We start from the raw sequence: 23557 nt of genomic DNA, 5'->3' as shown, positions 1-23557 counted from the left end.
GACCGCAGCATTGGCATGGAAAGCCTCGGCGGGCGAGCAGAGCGGAGCGGCAGAGGATTGTTTTTAAAGTCCTCATGCGTAAAGCTGCAGAAAGTGGCAAATCTTATTTGTGGTATTTGCATGTTTGTTCGTGCATGTAGGGGAGGGAGATTAGGTCCGCCTTACAGTGGAAACCATACGAAGGAGTCTAAACATAAATTTGCCAGCTTTAGACTTTGTTCAAATACCACAGGCCTCTGCCAACGTGCATACAAGCATTGCCGATTGGCATTTGAGGGGAAATGTTCTCTCTCGTAATTAAATGGGCATGTCGGTGATTTACATAAAGCGCTACGACGCCTTGTCGAGGGTAGTAAGCGTTATATAAATGCAATACAATACATGGAAATCTAAAAGTGCCGGTACTCACTATTCAGATTACATTTTTGCTCTGGAGAGGGGCCGGTATTGCAGATGTACTGAGAAGTGCAGCAACTCTCCCTTCCGAATTAAAGTATATTGAGACTGACTTCACAGTCATGGCCGTTGGTGTGACATTGGTCTCGTGTTGGCGGCGCGCGCTCTGAAGTCACTCTAGCTCGTGGCCGTTAGTGTTTTTTCCATAAAGAAGGAAGGGAGAGACGTGAGTAGGAGAAAAGATTACAGAAATTAAGACTTAGTTCAAGCATCCGACAAGCTACTAAAATGCCATTGTTGTAACAGCCATGTACAGAAATTATTTAAAAACCATTTAAACAGGAATATTTATTCCGGAGAGGGCGCATATCTGATATGGTACAGTCCCCAGCGCGTTCAAGGAGGCCATATTAATCCCCCTCCTGACGAAAGCGGGAGCTGACCCCTCTAACCCTGCTAACTACAGGCCCATCTCCCTTTTGCCCTACACCTCTAAACTCCTGGAGGCTCATGTGACCACTTGCCTGTCGGCATTTATAGAGAGTTCTGGCTTCTTGGAACCTAACTAAGCAGGCTTCAGGCCAGCACACTCCACTGAAGCAGTCATCCTGAAAGTCCTCGACACTCTCTGGGAGAATGCTGACAGGGGGTCCCCGCAGGCACTGGTTCTCCTGGATTTATCGGCCGCATTCGACACGGTGGACCATGACATCCTTCTCCTCCGTGTCGGACAGGCGGGCCTCCAGGGCCCCGTCCGGGAATGGATTAAGTCCTTCCTCTCAGGCAGAGTGCAAACAGTCCATCTAGGCCCCTTCACAGCAACCCAGGTACCCACTACCTGTGGAGTACCGCAGGGATCCGCCCTTTCACCATTATTGTTTAATCTATACCTCCGGCCGTTAATACATTCACTGAGAAACTGGAAATGCACTGTCCTCAACTATGCAGACGACATGCAGATCATCTTTCCCTTAGACACCCCTGATGCCGCATCTGATTTTCAGGCAGTGATGCTCCACATCCAACAATGGATGATTTCTAACCAGCTCAAATTAAATCCGGAGAAAACTGAACTCCTCTTGCCTGGTCCCAGCACGACACATTGGGGCCCACACTTCTGGCCAAAAGAGCTAGGTACACCTCCCAGCCTGTCAAGCTCGGTAAAAAGCTTGGGTGTCACTTATGATATCGACCTCTCTCTTAAAACCCATGTCGGAGCCATCATCTCGGCCAGCATCTTCCAGTTACGAAAAATTCGTAAAATCTCCCACCTTCTCTCGCATGATGCATTGGTGCAAATTGTCATTTCCCTTGTACTCTCCCGTCTTGACTTATCCAACTCTCTTCACTGGGGCCTACCCAAGTCCCTGCTCCATCATCTCCAGATGGTGCAGAACCAGGCAGCAAGGCTCATTTATAGAGCCCCTAAATGGCAATCAGCAAGACCCCTTCTGTCCAAGCTACACTGGGTGCCTATCAAACAAAGGGCTGCTTTTAAAATCGGCTGCCTAATTTACAAAGCCCGGCAGTCTAAGTGCCCGGCCTTCTTGAAATCTCTCATCACCTCGCATTGTCCGGCCCGTGATCTCCGATCTGCCCATCTTCATCTTCTAACCACCCCAGTGGTTAAACTAAAGAAACTGGGTGGCCGCAGATTCAGCTATCTGGCACCCAAACTGTGGAACTCCCTCCCCCTACGAATCAAGACCTCTGACACCCTCCTGAGCTTCAGGAAGAGCTTAAAAACCTGGCTCTTCTCGAATTCCCATTAGTCCTCTGCCATCACTCCCAATCCCAATCTCAGCGCCAGGAAACGGTGTCAGTGCGCTCTATAAGTGTAGCTTAACATTAACATTAACAGGCTCTCCTTGTTCATCCGGACATGCACTGACTTCCCTGGCTTTAAAAAAAACATGTAACCTCAGCACCGAGATGCCTCTCGGGGGCAAGTTGTTCACTATACCAAAAACTCATATAACAGAAAAGGAACATAGATTATAATCACGGAAATTACGTTTTGTTAATTAACAAAATTAAAGCATTGCTGCCTGGAATGGCACATCACTGTGATGCTTAAAAACCTGGCTATTTATCCACTAATAGCTTTTGACGACCCTCACTGTGTCTGCAAGAGCCTTGAGACCTAACGGTGATATGTTGCTCTATAAAAGACCACATGACTAGGACTGTATACATTCTGGCGTGATGTCATCCCTGTGGCATCATTGACAGTTGGTCCAGCTGTGTCTGGCAAGAAGCTGTTTTGGGATCTTTCTCCAATCAATAAATCTACATGAAGTCATTCTTCTCTTGTCTTTGTAATTGTGAACTACAACAATTCTATTGTCCCAAGTATACCAATATTGAAGATGTGTTGTGATTCAATTATTCAGGAGTCTTGTACATGCATTCGAATTCTGACTTTGTTCATTAAACAGCTTTTTTTCATTCAGCCCAGCCAGCTAGTTTCGTCCCTCATGAATTCATCAGGGTTGTGTATCACTTCAATGTCAAATATCTAAATGGTATGTTTTTCTGTTTTCAAGTCTCCTCGTTTTGAAAAATTCAGAACAGGGGGTAGTATACCTCCCGCAGTTCTATCTCCCGCGGAGCTCACGTGCAACGGCCCGCACCACGAGGTCCAGAGTGGCGGAGGAGCGCCTTGCGTCTGTCTTTATAGGACAGAAGCAAAGGGCTCCTCTGCCACTGTGGACCTTACAAGTTATCAGCTCTAGGTAATGGTTGAATGTATATAAATGGCGGCCATTTTTTGCGAATATTGCAAATACTTGAAGCAGGTTACAAAATACGAGCCATAGAGGAAGAACACATGGCTAAATTGGATTGGACTCCTGACCTATATTGATGGCGGCAAAAAAGAGTTGCTCAAAGTACAGAGTGCTTATGTGAGTCAACAGTAGTAGGCGTAATTATGTAGCAGTATAGTAATGAACAGAATGAATAGCATGCGCTGTCTGAAATTGTAACATTCTAGGTGCGCTTCCAAAGTATATACTCTTTCTTGTAAATACTTTTTTTATCACCATTTTTAGTACCACTATTAAAACTAATTAAAGAAAGTTTTATACTTCTCAGAGCACTACATAATAAGAAACAAGGGTTTATTTACCAGCCGTAACCACCTTCTAGCTAGCTACTATATTCTCGGTCTTGTACATAAGCAATCCCTTACAGCATGATTCTTTTTCTGTGGTCCAGAGATCCCTAGCGATCCGCGACACATACTCAGGGGGCCCGCGACTGCTTAGAAAATACAATAATATACACAGATTAATAAAGTGTACATAAATAAAGAAGCAGAATTGAAAACTTTAAATCGTTTCTTAAATGTGAATGAATTTGAGATTGGAGGGTAAAGATTAAATTGGAGCCCTCAGTTGATTTGTGGGAGTAGTGCAAAGACATGGAACAGAACATGTGATTGACGATAGGCTCCTCGGTTGAATTTAGAAACTCAACAACCATCCCATCAAAATGAAAATTTTAATTTGTTATATTTGTCTGTTGAATTTTTTCAGATGTTGAATCCATGCTGGTGAATATGTTGATAAAATTGGCTGCAGTCTATTTCGTTCTAGAATCACATAAACCGTATGTGATTTTTAGGTCGAGCGACCTATCTCAATGCGCATGCGCATTGAGCGGGAGCTCGATATATAGGGGCTTAAACGGAGCTTACCGAGATCAGGCGATTCCCAGGCGATTTCTTGCAGTGCATGTGAAAGCGTGTGCACAATGCCACCAGCCGCTTTCCTCGCATTACCACATCAAAGGCGGCCGCGTCTAACAAGCTGCTCGGCAGCCCCCCACTTGAAGAAAATTCCTCAAAAAGGACATTTATATTCCAGGTTTGCCGCTGGGGTTGCAGAATTAATTACATATTTTTCATAACTAGGGAAGCTAGAGAGGCTGTCAGAAAAGTATGCTAAAAGCTGCACTTTCAACCCTATGTATTTATGTGCATAAGCGCAAGTACCCCCACCTTGAGACGACTCCGAGGGGCCTAATTAATTTGTGCGCACATATCTCCTACCGACTGCCTACGGCGCATGATTGAGACTTGCAGTTACAGGGGCCAGTAAACAACATGCACGTTGGCTAGCAGATTATAGCTGTAGTTCTGCATATATTTCAGGCCCGGCACATGGGCCGTATTCTAGTAATGCTCTTTACTTTTATTGGAAGGTTGGGGTGTGGAGGTGAGGTGCTCTGACAGGCGTCTTTCCTGAACAACAGGGAACTCCTACCCACATCCACCACCACCACATCCACCACCACCACCGCATCCACCACCACCACCACACCCACCACCACTACATCCACCACCACAACCACCACCCCATCCACCACCACCCCATCCACCACCACCACCACCGCATCCACCACCACCACCGAAACCACCATCACCACATCCACCACCACCGCATCCACCACCACATCCACCATCACCACCACATCCACCATCACATCCACCACCACCACATCCACCACCACCACATCCACCACCAGCACCACATCCACCACCACCGCATCCACCACAACCACCACCACCACACCCACCACCACTACATCCACCACCACATCCACTACAACCACCACCCCATCCACCACTACCACCACCACTGCATCCACCACCGCATCCACCACATCCACCGCATCCACCACCACCACATCCAACGCATCCACCACCACATCCACCATCACCACCACCACCACCACATCCACCATCACATCCACCACCACCACCACATCCACCACCACATCCACCATCACCTCCACCGCCACATCCACCACTGCCACATCCACCACCACATCCACCACCACTTCCACCACCACTTCCACCACCACCACTTCCACCACCACTTCCACTTCCACCACCACCGCATCCACCACCACCACATCCACCACCACCACCACATCCACCACCACATCCACCACCACTACATCCACCACCACATTCACCACCCCATCCACCACCACCACCGCATCCACCACCACCACATCCACCACTGCCACATCCACCACCACCACCACATCCACCACCACCACATCCACCACCACCACATCCACCACCACTTCCACCACCACTTCCACCACCACTTCCACCACCACTTCCACCACCACTTCCACCACCACCACTTCCACCACCACCACTTCCACCACCACCACTTCCACCACCACCGCATCCACCACCACCACATCCACCACCACTACATCCACCACCACATTCACCACCCCATCCACCACCACCACCACCACCGCATCCACCACCACCACCACCGCATCCACCACCACCACCGCATCCACCATCACCACATCCACTGAACATAATCTTCACAAAAGTTATTTACAAACGTTTAAGCTATTGCCATTATACATTACAATTACTTTTATTTAAATATTTATTATTTAATACATTAAAAGCCATTATTTGTAATATCAATACATCTAAGTCACGTAAATACAACACACATTGCATTACAAATGCTATACTACCACCACCGCATCCACCACCACCACCGCATCCACCATCACCACATCCACTGAACATAATTTTCACAAAAGTTATTTACAAACGTTTAAGCTATTGCCATTATAAATTCCAATAACTTTTATTTAAGTATTAATTATTTACAAAATTAAAAGCCATTGTTATTTGTAATATCAATACATCTAAGTCACGTAAATACAACACACATTGCATTACAAATGCTATAGGTGTCACATTTGCAAAAGTTAAAACTATTGACATTGTAACTGACCAAGCTATTCATTTTGCTACTTTCAAAACCAACACATAAATAAAAAAAGTGTCATTTACAATACCAATAGCTCAAACTTTCCTAATGCGAGACCTATTGCATTTCCAATGCTTGTTACAGGATGGGTACTCCCACAAACCCTCCTCATTTCTCTTTCTTCGCCTTTGATTGAAGGGGTCCCTCGTTTTCCTTACATCCCTATTCCCATATCAGTGTGTTCTTTTCCCCAGTCGTCCACTCCGTAAAAAATACCCAAGTACCTGTATTGTAGCCAAATGTGAGTGCCCCTGCCAATACCCTAGACCTCTACCTGTTCTCTAGTACCTTTGTCCATGCCTACACCTAAGTGCCTGTACTCCTGCCCGTACCATTACTTGCACATTAGTACCACTGCCCTGCCAATGTACCTGTACCATAGTACGCCTTGCCTAATAGACTGTCCCTACATACGCGTCTATCTATATCATCCTATCTCTATGACCACCTAGATCCTAGTATCTTTATCTGTTGCTATTCCGATCCACCTGTCTCCCTATCTATACTTCAGTGCATCTAGTTCTGACTTTATCCGAATGTCCGTTCCTTATGCCCTTTCAATTATTCCTTCCTGTTTTCCACCATATCTGTTTTCTTGTGTTTATTGTGTCCCCTTTTGCAACTTTTTGGTCACTTCGTCATTGCTGAAATAATTAGTGTGAAGTTTCACAAGCCAGGGGTAGTCAGGCTAGTGTTCTTTCAAGTGACGTAGAACCTATCATGGATGTGTTTTAAGATGAGCGTGTTTGTGCTGACCCTGCACAAGATATGTGGCCTAACGGCTAGAGCAGTCGCCCTCGAAGCTGGAGAAGCAGGTTGGAGTCTCGGCAGGGATGCTCAACATTCTGTGATTCTGGGCAAATCCCTTAATCTCCCCGTGCCTTCAAAATGAATGTGCCCGTCTGTAACGCAACTGGTGCTCATGTGAAGCGCTCTGATACCTTTGGTTCGAGTTCACGCTATATAAACCTCCCTCCAAAAGTATAGTATTGCCGTACATATACCTCCCAGATTCAGCCATCATCTGTTCAAGAAACCATATTGTTCCAAGATTGAAGATTCTGGTGGAAAAAAAACGAGCCATCTGAAACTTTTCAGCTGTAACATAAAGGGTAACGCCTACCGTTACCCTCCTGTTTATCCTCAAGAGAAGGAAAGAAAGTAGTTATGTCCTATTAATTTCCATCCTCCTCTTTTCTGAGGCACATTGCTCACCTTTAACAATTGGTGGGCTTAACCCAAAGCATCTCTCCAGCCGTCCACTCTGGTCATTCAGTGCACTGACGGGCGCTGTCAAAGTTTGCAGTCATGGGCTGTATGCCATGGATGGATAATTTCTTAAAGTTAAAAAATACGTACTACTGAAATGATATAGCTTAACCTTTAACACGTTGAAAAATATGTTTCTTATTTTTTACATTTTCTTAGATAGATGGCATGACATCCCGTTGGTCACTTTATCTAATAAGGACACATCAGTAACACTTTTAGTGTATTGGTATGAAATTCACTCTCTTAATTCACACGTGGTTTTCACACAAGACCATTTTAAACAATTTTTTTAACATTCAGGCTACCACTTCACATGTATGGTTTTATATCCTACCACTACAAGTGCCAGTAAGAGATTTACTACAACGCCTTCGCATCTCGCTTTGGGCACATTGATCATCGCCCACATGGCGAACTACTACTGTTTAAAGGCTTCACTTGAAGCTTGGACGGTAAATTTCTGAAATCACTGAAGAAGAGGGAGCCATTTGTTTTGCATCAAATGGATAGACCTATATGTCGGCTACCATACCTCAAACGAACACCACATTGTCTCTATTAACTTACACCTATTATTATTGTTGGCCTCCTGGGCTGTCAATCTAAACGTTCTCATAATAACTGCAGTGCTGCTGTAAACTCAGACTGTCTATCATCACAAGCCACACAGACTATGGAAATCAATGTGAACGCATAGACTCAAAATTATAGATTGGAAAAGCATGAGCTCAACATCTAATGCCAAAATGAGTTCCATTTTAAATAATTATGGTTTGATCTGAATTAAATGGCCATGCCTAGCATAAGCCTTTTTCCAACTTCCGGGTTAACTTACTTGTTTACCTCCAATCCTGTATGTGGGGATATTTGGTTGATGGTCCATTCCGGTGCCTGTTGAAGTTTTGGAGCAGGCTAGATATGCATGGTAGATAGGTCAACAACAAATGTGCTTACATTTTTTTCAGCAACTACCATCTCTATGCCATTCTTGCAGCACTTTTTGCAGGCAAATTGTTGTTCTATCCCCATAAACACCTACATTTGTAGATTATGTACCACCCCACCCGCCCCCCAACATTATATGTGGGCTTTGATTATGTCATTGCAAGGCATGAACAACAGGGCCACATTTCGGTTTGTTAATATCTGGTCAATGCCAGTAAACATATTTATTTTTCTCAATGGGTTGCCTCATGGCATACAGATTTCCTCTCCAAATGTACGATATTGACAATAGAGTAATGACCATTACGATAAGTTGCCTATAGTTCAGTTTTCCTCCATAGCTTGCCCCCTCGCCACCATACAACCTCCCAGTGGCAGCATGTAAAGGATTTGAAAAAAAATCTGAATTTAAGTGCAGTGCACCCGTAATGGTGTATGTCGAGAATTGGAGATAGCAAATTGAAAGTAAAATCAGGATAGATAAATGAAGATTTAAAAAGTTTAGGGAGGGATCAATTCCATTGTTACAGTGGGAATTTCTTTAAAAGTCGCCATCATGGCCAAAATATTTGTAAGTAATTGTTTCAGTGGCATTGTAATAACGTTAATAAAATCTCGTTTGCTGCTCCATTATTCGTCCAGTACGTGTGTTATACTAAAATATTGACCTGGTTCAAATGTTGCTTCTCTCAAAATTTAAAGGGTGTATTGGGCAGTGGGTGAGTGTAGGGCCAGCGATGAAGAATGACAAATGATGTCTGTGGGGGCACAACAACCTTTGATTCTAGCAAGATATGATTCACCATGGAAGTGACTTCAAAAGAGAGCAGGCTGGTGGCATGCTGTAGGTTGAGAGGATAAACGCTCTGTGCCAGGATAGTGAAAAGGTGAAACACGGGGCACAAAAGATGAGCATTTGGGGGTAGCTCACCAGTAAGAGAGAACCCCACTCACTGTCCGTGAGGTCACAGTATGTGCCAAATATAAATTGCTATATGTATGAAGCTGATTACGCCTACAGCAGGGCGGGAGCGGAAGTGGCTGTATGCGTCATCTCCGCCTGGTGGTCGCCGTACGTCACTTGTAGGTTTCCAGGAGTGTTGCGTTAAATGAATAATCAAAACGGAACAAGGCATCCATCTGTCGGCGCGAGGGCTGCCATTTGTTTACAGATGCCATGTTGATGAAAAGCTCAATCTAAATCTGCAATAAAGCATGTATTAGCAAAGATTGGTTCTTCGCTTGTAAATCACTCAGCGAAGAGTGATATCCGCGCAGGCTCGGTTATTGCAGCGTTGATGGTTCCTGCTCCTGGCAGGGCGCAAACCCATGTTGTTTGGGAAAGAGAGAGTCTCATTACGACTTTTCTGGACTGAGGCGTGTGCCTTCTAGAAAGCCCTGTGCTCTAAATCTACCAACGTATTTTTGTTTGTTGGTGCAATGCAAGAGACCCTGTGCATGAACACATTATATATACATTTTTAACAAAATAATAGTATGTTAGCCGTCTGGATTCTTTAAAAAAAAGGATCACAATTCTTTATTGTATTGTATTGTAATTGCATTTATATAGCGCTTACTACGCTTTGACGAGGCGTCAAAGCACTTTTTCGGAGAGTAGCACGCTACTCCGGGACCCATAAAGATTAGTGGTGAATTAGTATGGTGAAATATGAAAGTAATTTGAGTGGTGGATATGAGTCAGTTATTTGGAGTGAAAAGGATAGCAGGAGGATAGAGGGGGAGAAAGGTTTGCATTCTTATAGCACCTGTTACCCCTGATGGGTGTTGAAGCGCTTTTCTGGCGAGTAGCACACTAGTCCGGAACACATAAAGGATTAGTGTTGAAAATGAGTATACTGAAATATGAAGTAATTTGCGTGGTGGATATGTTATTCAGATTTTTGGATAGAGAAGGGTAGGCGGCGGGATAGAAACGGAAAAGAGGTTTGTAATTATATAGCTCTTGCTACCCCTGATGGGGGTTTGAAGCGCTTTTTTGGCGAGTAGCACGATACTCTGGAACCCATAAGGATTAGTGTTGAATTAGTATAGTGAACATGAAAGTAATATGAGTGGTGGATATGTTAGTCAGTTTTTTGGATTGAGAAGGGTTGGGGAGGGGTAGAAAAGGGAAAAAGGTTTGCATTTACATTTCTATGTAACAATGCACAGTAAATTACAGTATACATTAGCAGAATAAGGGAACAAGTCATCAGAAATACAGTAGAAATGTACATTTATTTCGATAACCAAGTACAAACCGTGCGGTGGGGGATTGGTGGGGGGAGTTGTGCTTTAAATTTGCCATTGACTTTGTCATTCACAAATCATAAGGCCCACTTTTTGATGTATTTCCCTATTCGACTAAGATTAAAGCACTGAAACTCGGCACGACGGTGGCGTTAAAGGGTTTTAATATGAAGACCAGATGCCTTTAAATGTTGAAGGTCATATTGTCAGGGTCAGGGTCAGTGCTGGCCTCTGCTGTTGTGCAGCCTCTGAAAATGAAATGCGCGCGCCATAAAATCTGCTTCACCCATTTCCTGATTAAGTAAATCCGCCTTTGGATGGCTGTCGCCCACCGCCTGCTGTTACCTCTTGGCTGCCACAGTAGGTGTGCTTTTTGGGACAGACACTCGTAAAATGGAGGATTGGGAAACGAATTCATGTGATTTTCCCTACACATTTTAATCATTACCGATTTCTAGCTAACATAATATTGCTTTTAAATGTAAATTGCATTTTTGCTGAATTGTATTGTAATTGCACTGAAGCTTCCTAGCGTCTTTTTCACAGTAGTATCATTATGATGTCCTAGGTTTAATAGCTCCTTTATTTTTTGAAGTTGTAGAATTTCTCCCATTGTGTATGAGAGCTTCTGTGCCTCGACCCCAGTCGGTGCTTTATTTGAGCCGGTGGTTGCAGATGGGGAACACCCAGGGGCGAACTAGAGCTGAACTTCGAGAGAGGTAAGACACCAGGCGGTAGGGTGGAGCTAACACGCCAAGCAATTGGGAGGGACCACACCCACGGTCTATCGGATAAAGAGTGAGAATGCATCCATTCATCCACTCCTGGGTCTTTCTTGCATTCACCCGCTTACCCCTCTGCAATAAAACCGACACAAAGTCCGCAAGCAAAGGCAGAATAAAATAAAAGAATGTAAGTAAGGTGAGCGGCCCCGTTGGACTGGCTGGGGAGCTGCCAAACACCAAAATACCCGTCTATTTCAGTTGTCTGCAGATTCTGTGTAACAAAAAACTGTATACCGGCTGCAACGCAGTGTAAAAAGAATCTGCCCTGAAAGGTCTATTGGCTTTAACACTAGATTCTCACAATAAGTCAGGAGTGTTGCATCGGTTGTGTTTTTCCATAATAAACCTATGGCACTGGACATTACTTTTTCCTAATGAACCAATCGGGCCTATAACCTTTACCATTGGCTCATCACTAAAACTAACTCAGACCTACCATAATAACCTTAAATAAGCCTACTCACAAGGCAGCCATCAGGCAACGAGTCAGCAAAACCACTAATCTCTATAAATATTAATGGTGGCAGAACTTGTTTTAGGAAGGACGAACAAGAACTCTCACAGTGCAAATATTCTTCCCCAACGGTTAATTCATGGGGGACCCCAATATCAAAACCCTTGTATACTACGGTCATCTGTGAGATTCCTTGTAACAAAATACCTCTCTGCAGCCTTCAGCATGGTGCAATTCGAATCCACCTTAAAGGCCTGTGTGCTTTGATCAAAGCATTTCACATTGGGTAAGTCCGGTCTGATTCCTTTGCAATAACTTTAACATATGCTTTTTACAATAAGTAAGTCAGGCATACTGTCTTTAAACAGATCGGACGAGATCATTTCTCAACGAAACAGTCCAGCCATTAGAATTTATCGCTTGCTCCTCACCATAACCAACTCAGGCCAAATGCAGTATGCATAAGCTTTCCCAGGAAGCAACCATCAGGCATGCAGTTGTAAAAGTAGGAATATGTACAAAGTTAGAAAAGGTAACACAATATACAACCTATCCCAAAAGGGCCTAGGAGGAATTGTAACAGTTCTACTGTCAGGAATTGACAGAAGGGGGTAACCAATACTAAAATATTCTTCTACAAAGGTCATCTGTGAGATTCCATGTAACAATATACCTGAAACACCTATCTGCAGGATTCAAACCAGTATAATGCCAATCCACTCTTCAAGGCCTGGTGGCTAATATATGTGTTTTTTCAATATTTTCACAATAAACAGATTAGACCTATAGCATCTGATATAAATTGTCCCAATGACCCGGCCAAGCCCATCTTTCATCAGGGGCAAGTCACCATAACCAAATGAGGTCTCTTGTATTGTGCATAAACTGGCAACCATCAAGTAGCCAGTCATAAAATTGCAAATATATACAAAAATACATACAATATTGTTCGGTCTTCTCAATATGCTGCTCACTGTTGGGATGCAGCCCCATCCCTGAAAATTCCTTCTCTAGAGCAGCTTTCTTGAAGCATGAATCTCCATAATACTGATAGTCCCCTCAATGCACCACTGTCCATTAGAGATGTTGATGCAGACTTCTTGTGGTGCCCTTCTCAGGGTACTGCTCAGGTTTTCTGCTTAGGGTACTGCTCTCTGTGTGCCACTACCCTCTCCTTTGCTATACATTATGGTGCGGATCCCTCTCTCTGAAACCCCTCAGGGTACTGTTCTGACTTCTTCTCTTGTGTGCTGCCTTCTCTCCCTGTACTGCCCCCTTCCCTGAGAAACACCTCTCCGGAAGCAACTCTCTCGCTCTAGCAGTGCATCTCCATCCTAGGGACAGTCCTCACTGCAGAGGTGTTTGGTTGTTACCCTCTTTTGTGCTATTTTTCAGAGTGCTTCCACCTCCCTCTGAGCAAGTAATGCATCCTGATGAGAAGACAGAGTCCTACACCCTCTGCTATCTTACAGATTGCCTTCCTTTCCATTTGCAACTCTTACATTTCTGTTCCCCTCGTGATATTGCTGTTCTCTCAAATGCACCCACCTGAATGCTACATCCACTAAGGTTGCTCTGCCTTTCTACCTATATTTTAGGCATGCTATCCACTTCGTCCTTGTTTGTCCACCAATCGCACTCTTTCACAGTTTCATTTTCATGGAGTGGACTTTGTGTCACAAAACTGCCATTATTTTGTCCATGCATCGAACTAGGACACTTTTGTAGTTATTCTCAGCCTTTCCTAATCGCAATTAGCCTTTTATTTGTGAAAAACAAGCATCTGATTTACAAAAATCTAACCTGTTCTTTTCACATTCTATACCATTGTTTATTTTAAGTGTTGTTTTTGACCTTGTAATTTTCCACACCATAGCACTGTCTTCCTCTTTCAATCCATTGGTTCTATCTTTCCAACCATCTCTGGACTGTGTATCGCCTTGCTTCTACTGCTCAACTCGCTTTCCATCCTTGGAATTGTCTCTTTGCCTATCCCTTGTCTCACAACCCATCCTTTGTTATTACCTGCCCATTCATTCACCTTGTCTACCATTCATCCTTATGTCCTTGCCTCTCTACCTTTCCTTTGGCCCTCACGGTCCATCTTTTTCCTCTCTCTCCATCCATCAGTTGATCTGGTCTCCAAAAGTATCCCTTAGTCTTGATCTCAACACCAGGGTATCTGCTATCCCCAGTTTCCCCATTTATCCCGGTCTCGTCACACATCACAAGTCATAATTCCCGACCCTCCTGTCTCCCTTCAGCCCATTCTTTGGCTCTGATTTTCCACCCATATATTTAGCATATCCGTCCACCCATTCCTTGACCCTGGTTTCTCCATCGGTTGCTGGTCTTTCCATGCAGCCCTGTTCCCTCTGTCCTCATCTGTCCAGTCCCACAACCTTCCCTTGCCCTTACCCTCCCTTGCCTCCACCCATCCCATGCCCCTTCATCCATTCCATTCCTTTACCCAGTCTTTGCCCCAGAACCTCCACCGTTCCTAAGTCTCCAGCCTGTTATATTTCTGAGTTAGGCCCCTGTAGCAAAGCAACTTAGTTCTTACACTGTCGTCACAATGACAGTTCAGCCGTGAACTTTTGCACATATTTGCAAGCACAACAATGTTGGATTAGTTTCTATGAAACTAATCTTGTTTACACATCTAGCTTCGCATATCATTATCACAATGCCCTGAACATCATGTACAAGGTCTCTTTTCACACTATGTACAAATGCCATCTCTAATCTTCATCCACGGGGCGTCAGGGCTATCTACATATTCATAACATCACTAATTTATACGCACATCGCAAGGCTCATTGCTATTATAAAAGATGAGCATCCTGATAGATTAGGAGAGGAGGGACTTCAGCTGACAATGAGGGTCCCAGCATACTGAGACTTCACCACATCTCGTGAGGGGTGTCCAGTTTGTGACCAAGATGGAGTCCTTCATTCTCTCCCATCAGGTAATGAGGTTGGATCGTCCCTTGGAGGGAATTCTTGACTCTACACTTATATTCACTCTATGTACACTTAGAGTAGAGTTCGCATCGTAGGAATACGCTCAATTACTGCCTTGTTTTATATGCCTACATTGTTTTAGCACCATGGTAGAACTATACTATTCATGCTTTTGTTGCTCTTAATCACGTTTATTTGCTTCTGTCTATTAAACATTGAAGCACACGTATTTCATTTCATACAACAATAACATTGGTTCAATAAACTTATTGAAAACGTCCCATGTGTATTTTCTGTATATTTCTCTGAGAATAAGTAAGCACAAGTGACTGAGCGAAAGTTTCTGTACTGTTTCCCTGACCCCTGAGGGGTCAGAGTTGTCATGTTCAGTGGTTGCCAGAAACCTTTCGCTCCCTGGTAAGGTTAAGGGGTCTTACGGTGCCACAAGCGACATATCCTGCAGGGGTGTCCGGAATCCATCTCGACACCAAGCCCTAGTTTATGTTGTCCCACAAATGCGCAGATCCTTTGTATTAGTAGAAGTACACGACAAGCCTGTCCCTTTTCCCTTCACCCACACCGTGGCATGGTATTTTGAGACAATCCACATTTTAAATTACAGACAGCTGATTTTATTGCCACGTTGATGAGACTTGCACAGTTATGTCTGATATACTATGACAAGAAGTCATTTGATTTAAATCCCCTGAAGGAAAGCATGTTAAGCTCCTAAGATAGCACAGGTGGTTAATGTGGGTAATGTGCTAGCTACAGTGATCAGCATGTAGCCTGCAGGTCATGTTAACATCCTGTCAAGGCTGGCCTGGCTAAGTGTTTCATCTTTCTGAGGTAGATCAAGAGAGCCGGAACTATGGACAGTAAAAAATTCTATCTGCTTAAATTTCGAAATTGACCAGAGGGAGAAAGCAGTGCTATAAAAGAAGCAGCAAGAGTGAGATAAAGGGACAGGGAGTGTAGATCGTTGGATGAAACAGGCTTGAGATGGAATCAAAACGATGCAACTTTGGTAATCGTCAACCCTGACATTCAGCATTGCCGCTGGCTAGCTTCTGAGAGCAAATTTTTGTACCAGTACGTATTCTTTTACACATTTGCCACTGCTCCAACTCAGTTGTACACCTAGACACCCTTCTCAACACTCATACTTTATCATAGAGACAGTCCATATATGTGCTTTCTGGTGGTGCCCAAGAGATCGGGGGCCATATTACGCATTGTTCCCCCCAGAGTGCAACAAGGGTGCACCCTTTTCGTTGTGCCCTCTGGTCACTATGGTATTACGGAACGGCTTGTGCGGACTCTTCTGTAATACTGATCAGCCTGCGCACATGTAACAGCAGCGCATGAGGCCACCATGCAAATGAGAGAATCACTTTGACTCTGCATTCGCACTGTACTATGGACGTTGACGCAGAGGCAAGCATGCCCTTTGGAGGCGCTCAGATAGTGTTTCACAAAAAGGTGGGGTGTTGTCAGTGTACTCCCTTGAGGGCAACCCTCTGTAGGAGGCAAATGGGGGCCCATGAACCCCTCCAGATATCCCCTACAGGTGGATGCACTCAATCACTGCACCCATCTGCTGAAAAAAGTAGAATTACTACAAAACCACCCTGGTGTGCATGTCTTCCTGAAACCGACACTTTGCATTGATGATGAGCGGAGAAACTGAAGACTGCTTTACAGCCAGCAGGGTGGCTTTGGGGGCACTTATCTTATCTTAACAAGGTTTTATATAACGCTCGTACACCCAGAGGTTTCATGGCGCTAACCGAGGACTGAGGTCTCTGTAGATGCATTATGCATCAGTGTGCAACTCTTGAGTGTTTTTTTAGCTATAATGTAGGCTTGGTTACAGTTTGGTACGTTCTTTTGTCACCTCTATGCCCCCCTCTTGTTACTAGCTCAGTGCCCCTTGTGCACCATGCCCTGCTTCTGGTCTTCCTTCATGGTAAAAGGAAAAGCAAGGGGGGCTCAAACCCTGAATAATCTCAAAGCAATTTGAGTCTTTAATCTCTTAAATAACATTTCTTTAAATCCTATCTCATTTGTTTGGCATTATTCTACGAACTGTTGATTTTTAGCGAAAAATACATCTTTTTTCACTAGTCGATAATAAAGTGTTGGTCTCTTTAATCATATTTAATACATTAATTTGGCAGTATTATTTTCCTGATCTCTAGATTTCAGAATCGTTTTTTGGCCCAAACCGTTTTCTTCAAATTGACAATCCTGTGACAACCGCATATTTTCGCATTGTGTCTACTATTATTCTTAATGAAACCTATGTCGATCTGAGGCAATGCTAATTTTGCTTGTGTATTGGGTAAAAGAGTTCTGCCTTGTTTTGCTTGTGATTTCCCATTGGTTATCAACCGTGAAATGACTGTACCACAAGGGATTGATACACTTGAAGTTAACACTGTGGGGTCAAGCCATAGATCCAGGCATTTGACAGACAGAAATGAAACTGTGTGAAGAAGAACCATTCATATTGGATTATGGGGAATAAAGTTCTGTGGTTTTGAGAATGAAGAAGGTCAAGCAGAAGAAGCTCAAATGGGGAAGGAAGGCAAGTGTGAGTTGTCTGTGGAGTAATACCAGGAGGAGATCCAGAGTGTGCAGGCCTCAGAGCTAATGGTGGAAAGAGAAAGCATGTGTCAGTGAAGAATGTTTTCAGGAGTAAAAAAAACTTTTACTAATAGGTACGTTTTAGCTTTGCATGACAATGTAGGAAACGGAGGGTTCAAATGTTTAGTTGGTCAAACAATAGGAAGGTGAGCGATAATGTAGCCAAGAGAGGAGAAGCGTAGAGATGAGGGTTGTGGTTTAGTGAAGTTAACCAGAAAGAGGAAAAATTGTGAGTAAGGCACTTGTTGCAGATATGAGTGAGTGAAAGGATTATCAAATTTGTTTGTTGGAGACAAGAGTGTTGGGAAGGAAACAGTAATGTGTCCTTGAAATAGTTAAGAAGTAGACTTGAAATTAAACATTCCGAAAAGTTTGGGTAGGTGGAGGAATTGAGCTTACTAAGGAGTGGGCTAGCCGCTTGCATGGCCCACAGACTAGGCGGCCAGGGATGTCAAACGGAGATAGTCAAGGACCGTATTGAGTGTTCAGTAGCAAAGGTGGAGGCTAGAAAATCCAACTATGGGGAAAGATGTGGAGAGCTTCAAATCCATTCTCCACCACCCTCTGGATTTTCACACCTGTATATAGATATTCTAGCCCTGAATACAAAAAGAATCCTGAGGAGTCATTCTGATGTGTGAGGGTGTTCCGTTGAAGGCAATCCATGCGTATGAGTCTTCGCTGAACCAGCATGTCTTGGAAGGCTCACCCACCTTGGGCCAAAGCTATCAACAATTTAAATAAATTGCTTTCTCTGTTCTGTGATACGTGTATTTGAATTTCAGACCAACTTTTGCACCGTTGTTCTTGCTTAGGTTGTGCGCACAGAAAAAAACAGCTTGAATAACCGCTTCCTACCATGGGATGAGATTGAAACGGAAGCAATTCTTTCCATCGATGATGACGCCCATCTTCGCCACGATGAGATCATGTTTGGTTTCCGGTGAGTAGCCTAGAATGTACTGCATTTATCTGAAAAACAAAGTCGTCTGCAGGCAGCTTAAGTGTAAAAGGCTTTGAAGAGGCTAAGAATCTGCTTGCTTTAATGCAATTAATGCATATAGATAGAAAAACTAAATTCTTTGGTAAACTTCTCAAATGACTATTGCTCTGCAGCCAAGTCTGCTAGGTGGTGTCCTCTACTCCTCTTCGAGAAGGTTGTAGGTCACTAGCATGCATGCAGTCCAACACCTTGCAGCAAACTTACAGTGAGCACACTTCCCATGCATTCACATTCACTGCAGCGATCTATATCACTACAGAGTACACCACGGCGACGCATTAAAACAATCTAACGCTCAATGCATTTATTCAAATGCACTAACAGATATTTGATATTTGATATTTATTGGCATTTGTAAAGCGCTAACTTTCGCTCCGGAGGGAGCATCTTGGCGCTGAGCACACAGAAGGTCGTCTAGGGGGGCATAGATCAAATAGCTGCGAGAACTGAGGAGTCGGACTGAGAATAAATCCAGGTTTTCAGAGATTTCCTAAATAGGCTTTCTGAGGGAGCGTGCCTAAGGTTGGGGGGGAGACGGTTCCATGCCTTAGCCGCCAGAAAAGAGAAGGTCTTTCCACCCTTGGATTTTAGTTTTATACGGGGTTCAGAAATGAAATTGGCGCCAGATGACCTCAAACAGCGGGTTGGAGTATAACGCTGGAAGCGCTTGGTCAGGTAGGATGGACCCACGCCCCTGTTGGCTTTAAATACAGTGACTAAGAGCTTGAATAAGATTCTCTTATGGAGGGGCAGCCAATGAAGGGTGTTGAGGGCTGCAGAGGCTGAGGACCTACGGGGGAGTTTCAAGACAAGCCTGGCTGCTGCATGTTGGACACTCTGCAGCTTTTTCAGAGAGGACTTCTTGATGCCTGCTAGGAGGCCGTTACAATAATCCAGCCGGGAGAGGATAAGCGCCACCGCGACTGATTTCCTGGCTGTGATAGGCAGAAAATTAAAAAATTTCTTTAATTGCCTGATCAGACTGAAACAGCGCCCTGCGGTAATACGCACATGTTCATCGAAGCTGAGGGAAGCGTCAAATTGAACGCCCAAGTTGCGGGCTGAAGCGACCGCGCTTGGTGGTGCTTCGGAGTTATGAGGCCACCAGTCTTTGGGGGAAAAGAATGTGCCTTTACCTAGGGGAATTATTTCTGTTTTGGCGCTGTTGCATTTTAAATGATGCAGGTTAAGCCAAGAAAAGACTTCTGACAGACAGTTTTGGAATCTGATGGCAGCATCCGGAAGTCTTTTATCGATAGTGACGACAAGCTGGGTGTCGTCAGCGTAGGATGTCACGAGAATCCCATGTGACTCAATCAACGTGAGAAGGGGGGCCATATATACATTGAAAAAGAGGGGGCTCAGGATGGAACCCTGAGGTACCCCTGAGATGATGGAACGTTCACCGGAAAGAAAGGGGCCCAAGGAGACCGTTTGAGAGCGATTGGACAGGAATGAGGTTATCCAAGCAAGCGCGGATCCCGAGACACCAATCTCACTCATCCTATTGATTAGAATAGCATGTGAGATGGTGTTGAAGGCCGCGGTTAAGTCGAGCAGGATGAGGACGGCCTGCCTGATATGTATTTATTTAGGCTTACTGGTCACACCCACCTACAGCATCGGTGCAAGTCCAGTCAAATATAAACAAACTACGCCTTTCTCAAGATTCAAAGAAACTTGGTTTGCCGAAGGCAATTTCCACAGAAATGCATTACCAGTTTAGGCTTTGTTAAATTCTGCCCGGATGCCTCCCGCAAACGGATTGCTATGCTGCTGGTCCTTGCGCGGCGCAGAGTTTCCATGTGCTGGGGTCGACGGCTTGCACCGAGGGTGTCCCTCTGGTTGTAGGATGCTTATCGTTGCCAGACTCTCCTATCCGATTTCTGGGACTTAATGCCCGCTAGAGCCCGTCCGCTAGATCCCTGGGGTCCGCTTGTGTCCTATCTCCTAAGTCACAATTCCCAGCACTCAGAGACCTTCCCCGTCGGGGATCCACCCGCGGCGGCCGCCGATGCAAGCCCATGAGTCGCCCCCTCCCGGCCCCTCTTTCGTCCCCTTGCCTACTCTCCCCTGCCCCCCTCACCTCCACCCCCACCTTAATAGGTGTGGTGCTCTCTCTGATAATTTCCTAGATGTGCTTTTGGAAAGACTCCAATTCATTTCATGATCACCATCGATTGCTGTGCATGTAACCGGTTGTCCCTGATTCTATATAGCATATTGTATTGCTTACTATTTTGCCATGGTGTCACTTTGTATATGTGCTGTGTTTAAATCTTCAATAAAGGTTTTTTTAAAAATCAACAAAAAAAAAGAAAAAGAAATGCATTACCAGATATAAAGGAGCAACAAGTTATTGCAGTGCTTTTTTTCTTTGTATCTTGTGAAAGGCTCAAATGTATGTATGCAAACTTTGGTTGACACTAAATACCACTGTGTGTGTGTAGTTTTTTAAGTTGTAGTTTTTATATCCTAGTTTAATCCCTCATAGCCATTCCTAAAAACCTTTACTACCCCTCACTCATCCATGACCCCTAAAAAACATTACTATCCCTATACAGTACTCATCCCTGAACCCTAAAAACACCTTACTACCCCTTATCACTATCTTTCTCTGAACTCTATAGCCCATTACTACCCTTACCACTACCCATCCCTGCGCCCTGAAAAGGCCTTTGTTCTCCTTATTACTACCCCTACTTGGACTCTTAAACACTTTGCCATGGCCTACTCGCCCACTCGTAAACCCTTTATTGCAAATATGTTGTGCAGTTGCTTACCTCAGTACATCTTACCACTTGGAATGGGGCTGCACTGTCGGGTCCCTCGTACTGAATGCGTTGTAAAGGTGGCCCCCCCCTTCATGACTGTCCTTTGTTGGTTTTAATGCAGGTGGGCTGTGACTTAACGCAGTCTGCCTGTTCTAATAAGCAGGCTAAGTAGTTAATGTTATACAAAAGCCTGAAACTTCAAAGGAAATCCTTTCACCAGAATGCAAAGATGGAAAACTGACCTTTAACCCCTTCCATGTGGCCGCGATTCTGCGCCTGTGCGGCAGAATCGCGAGTGGGCGGGTTTATGACGGCCCCCAGCCGTCATCAGCGCACGAGCACTGTAGTGCATGACGGCTGGGGGCCGTCATCAGCATGGAAGGGGTTAACACAACAAGATTAAATGTGAAGCTCACTCTGAATTTTATTATTTACTAGTCACAGGCAGAGCATGTTTACTGTTGTCAAAGAATTTTAACTGCAAGAATGTTTTCGTGGAACAGTATGCCAGGTGGACCAGCACTCGTCCGCTTCCTACTTGCCAAAGTGTGAGGACTCCTCAAACCCCCTCCTTAATTTTGTTGCTTTGCGGTGTAAATGGGGAATGCACTTATTTCAGTCTTCAAAGCTACTGTTTTCCCCCTGAAATTGGAGAAGCTGAGTCTGTCAAACTGATTGCTTTTTTGTAGACACTTAAAATTAACTCTGACCTTACTGAAGGCGAGCAAAATCCTAGTGCATTTTAAAGAAGAAATGTTCTTTTCACTCGTTCTAATGAAGCAGACTTAATAGTGTAGACCGGATTAATTATATTTGACTAAACTATACTTTTACATAGTCTGCCTGGACATTTGAGAACCATCACCACCAACATAAACGCTGTGTTTTTGTGCCATTTTGGGCTAGGCAGAGGGCATTCATACATAATATAAATACATATAAAACATGTGTTCAAACATATGGGCTAAATTAGGGTTCCAGTCCTGGGCAGTATTTCACGCTCCCTATTTCTACCTCCTCATGTGCCAGACATCCTCTGCAGATCTGCAAGTGAAACATGGTTCTGTTATCCTGCACAACAAGTGCTAAAAGACTTTTTCCTTGGTGGATTTAGGGAGCACTCATTGTCTCAGTTAATTGGGTTGACTCTTTCTTGATTTCCTATGGAGGTTTACCACCCCCGCGGTTGGCCCAGACTGGCGCAGTTGTGCAGTCACATTGTCACCATCTTTGGCATACATTTCTATATTTTTTTATGTTTGTGTAGTGTGGCGTGCAGACTTGCAGATACTTCAGGGTGCTTGCCGATCTGACCACGAGGCAGTGTGACTTGCTCGTTGTCCAAATAATGTTAAACAAACAAAGTCGAGACAGTCTGACTTTGGTGTGTGATGATGTTTGCTAAACTTTTTTGACACCCAGCAATCACCTTCTGGCTTCTGAAATGTGTAATCTAGAAGCAAAGTTAGATTGTTGAAAATAAGTGACGCTCTAAGGCGTGTTTCTTGTCTTTGCCCCTTGTTTAAGTATCATGGTGGCTGCCATCTTTCACACCACCTCATGTAGGAATTCTTTGCTTCATGCTGCCTTCTAAAAGTAAAGAAAGTATTATTTCTGATCCCACCCACAACATTCCATGTGCCATCTTCCTCCCTTATAACCGTCCCATCCATCTAATATACTTTAAGTAGCAATCTTCCAACCAGGTGCACCATAGTAGATCATCTTAATATAGTAAACATGCTTCTGTACAAAATTGTGTTTCTCTTTTGTGGGCCAGACCTGCTACTGTACAGTATTTAGTTATTGATTTAGTACAGACAATACCCACCTGGCCATGTCACTTGTACATTGCAGGTCAAAACAAGAAATAAAGTTAAGTCCATTTCAGTCAAAAGAAAGCTAGAATACATGTAAGGAATACACAGTGCAAATGGCACTGACTTATAAGCAAATGGTATGAATTATGTGGAGTGCTAAAGCTGACAAAAAGGCTGAATGTTTAAGAACTTACAAGTGTAGATGGGGCATTAGAACATGTACAAACAATTTATAAACCTATCTGAAAAGAAAGTTATCATACTTTTATTAAGTAAATGTGTTTTTGAAATTAATAATGAGTAGTAAATAAATGTATTGCACTTTTTTGCAGTGAGATTATTTTTGAAAATATGTAAAGAAGGAGCAGAGTTTAATACCTGTCGAGAGCATTCCGAATGTAAGGGGCATTCATCGCAGAACGA

At 44.0% G+C, this 23557-nt stretch overlaps 1 protein-coding gene across 1 annotated transcript in view; it reads left to right on the top strand.

The window, feature by feature from the left end:
• EXTL3 (exostosin like glycosyltransferase 3) overlaps nt 1-23557 on the top strand; it is a 204216-nt gene that overhangs the window by 143942 nt on the left and 36717 nt on the right. Inside the window, exon 3 of the mRNA XM_086928015.1 lies at nt 18353-18480. Within this exon, the coding sequence (XP_086784141.1) occupies nt 18353-18480 (128 nt within the window). The remainder of the gene's footprint in view (nt 1-18352; nt 18481-23557) is intronic.

The sequence above is a fragment of the Lissotriton vulgaris genome, chromosome 6 (genome assembly GCF_964263255.1).
Source record: "Lissotriton vulgaris chromosome 6, aLisVul1.2, whole genome shotgun sequence".
NCBI lineage: Eukaryota > Metazoa > Chordata > Amphibia > Caudata > Salamandridae > Lissotriton > Lissotriton vulgaris.
The sequence above is the reverse complement of the archived record's forward strand: the minus strand, read 5'-3'. Positions and strand labels throughout refer to the sequence as shown.